Raw genomic sequence first — 2,500 nt, 5'->3', positions numbered from 1 at the left:
AAAGCAGCTAGCCAATCTTTCCAGTCACTCAGAGCTTGACCTTCTACCTTTTCATCCCAACCAATCTTCTTCCTGCATAACTCCGGCAGAATCAACTTCGCTGACAATGTGAAGGGCGCCCAGAACCCAAGGGGGTCATAAACCGAGCTTGCAACTGACAATATACCTCGTCGGGTTGGTGGTCTTTCTTTGGCAATGACTTTAAAACAGAACTCATCGGTCTGAACTTTCCACTGTACTCCTAGAGCATGCTCTCGTCAAGGTCCAAGTTAACAACGAATTTCGCTCGTCGACTCGGAGGGATGCTTGCCAAGACTTCTCTGTCATTGCTCATCCATTTCGTTAAGCGGAATCCACCCCGTGATAACAGCTCAGTCAACATTTTCACAAGTAGCCGTGCATCGTGATGCGTTCTGAAAGACTTTAAACAGTCATCCACGTAGAAATTCCTTTTTACTGTATTCACGATCTCGCTGGGAAAGGTATCCTTGTTGTCTTCTGCTGTTCTCGACAGACAAAAACAGGCACAACTTGGGGACGACGTAGCTCCAAAGACGTGGACCGTCATCTTATGCTGGGGTGCTGTGCAGTTCTCCATTCGGTCACCAGAGGAAACGCAATGCGTCACGGTCACGTGGATCAACTCTGGCCTAATGAAACATGGACTCTATGTCAGCGATTATAGCGAACTTCTCCTGTCGGAATCGCATCAAAACACCCATCAGGTTATTGTTGAGGTCAGGTCCTTGCATCAACTGGTCATTCAGTGAGGTACCCATGTATTTGGTGGCACAATCAAAAACTACACGAACCTTATCCGGTTTCCTGGCGTGGACAACTGGATGATGAGGAAGGTACCAGACGATCTTTCCTTCAATAGACAGCTCGCGTGGAGGAATCTTTACTGCGTGATCCTTAGACAAATATTCGTCCATAGTAGTGTTGTACTTCCTATGAAGTTCTTCATCCTTTAGAAGCCGTCTCTTCAGCAAAATCCTATCCTCAACATAAAGTTCTGTCTCCTCTCAACCTGAACCGCAAATGAATCCTCAAAGGACTTTCTTTCTCTGTGGTCTGGAAGAAGTGCCAACATAGAGAAATGAATGTCCTCAAAGTGTGAAAACGTGGTGTTAATTAAGTCCTTTTTTAAAAAAACCTTCTCAACTCGACCAGAATCACCCATCAACCTCTTAACTTCATTATACAATCTCGTTAACCATGACAGATAACCACTTCTTGAATTTTTCATGTGGCAAACATCTTGTCTAGAAACGCCTTCATGACCAAGCTCTAACAGACCGCTAACGGCGAGATCTTCGCTGTACTTCGAAGCCATCCGTACTTTCACTTTACTTGTTACATTCGCGTACGATATGAGGGACAGAATTCACTCGACATAAAAAAAACAATAACTTTGCTTTAATCGCAACACACGCCTCTGCCGACAAGAAACGGAGGGCAATGCGAGGTTCGCTACGAAAAGAAAGAAATACAGTAATATAAGTTAGGAGTGTAACTACGTAAAACGTAAACTAAAAAAAATTATTTAACAAATGACAAGGCTTACCGAATGTGCGCAACAAGACAGGAAAAAAGAGTACTCGGTTAAACAGTCACACGGTTAACTTGAACAGGACGAAAAACGATTTAACAAAATTTTCGGTCCTAATATAGTTCTACTAATTGGTCCCTTGGAGAATAACAAGAAAACTCCTAAGACACAAAACTGATTCTGCTCACTAACGAGGTAGTATTACTTGAGTTAAAAAGAATATGACAAAAAAAGAATAATAATAATAATAATAATAATAATAATAATAATAATAATAATGATAATAATAATAATAATTTTCCCGTTCAAGGCCCCTGGGTTACGTTTGTCGCCCCAGGTTTGGCTTGCTTTTTGTATGGCATCCATAAGTATATACTATCAATAATAATAATAACAATAATAATAATAATAATAATAATGATAACAATAATAATAATAATAATAATAATAATTCGCATACAAAAAGGAATTATAAACTGTCCGCAACACCAGGAATCTAGTGACCTTTATTATTGTAAAGCTTATCATTGTGAAAAAAAAAAGACAACAACAAGAAAACAAACAAAAAGGTATAAGTGTACGTATAAATACACGTAGTTTTTCTTCTCCTTTATACACTCATGAAAGGTCAGTAAGTTATCAATTATAGTTACCTCTTTCAAACTGGCGTGACCTGTTGTATGAGATTGCCGGTTCTTGCACACAGGTCTCTTCAGAAAAAGAAACATCAAAATTTATTATTATTAAAGTTCACCAATAATGTTGTCAGCAACACTACTAATCATTTGAAACATATTCGGTTTCTCCAAATAATAAGAGGCCTTATATTTGGGCAGACAACAGGCTGCTAGTGATATTTTGGGGTTAGACCAAATACAATTTTCATCATCTGAGTCTTTGGGAGATCCTAGCATGAAACCAACATCAAAAGATGTAACATGTAAACGT

At 39.2% G+C, this 2,500-nt stretch overlaps 1 protein-coding gene across 2 annotated transcripts in view; it reads right to left on the bottom strand.

Moving 5' to 3' along the window:
• The window catches only part of LOC138003441 (uncharacterized), a 37,002-nt gene that overhangs the window by 7,968 nt on the left and 26,534 nt on the right, over positions 1-2,500 (bottom strand). For both annotated transcript variants that reach the window (XM_068849514.1, XM_068849513.1), the window contains one exon: positions 2,206-2,262. In XM_068849514.1, coding sequence (XP_068705615.1) covers positions 2,206-2,262 — 57 coding nt within the window. The remainder of the gene's footprint in view (positions 1-2,205; positions 2,263-2,500) is intronic.

The sequence above is a fragment of the Montipora foliosa genome, chromosome 5 (genome assembly GCF_036669935.1).
Source record: "Montipora foliosa isolate CH-2021 chromosome 5, ASM3666993v2, whole genome shotgun sequence".
NCBI classification, from domain to species: domain Eukaryota; kingdom Metazoa; phylum Cnidaria; class Anthozoa; order Scleractinia; family Acroporidae; genus Montipora; species Montipora foliosa.
Note: the sequence above shows the minus strand (reverse complement) of the source record. Positions and strands in the feature narration are given on the sequence as shown.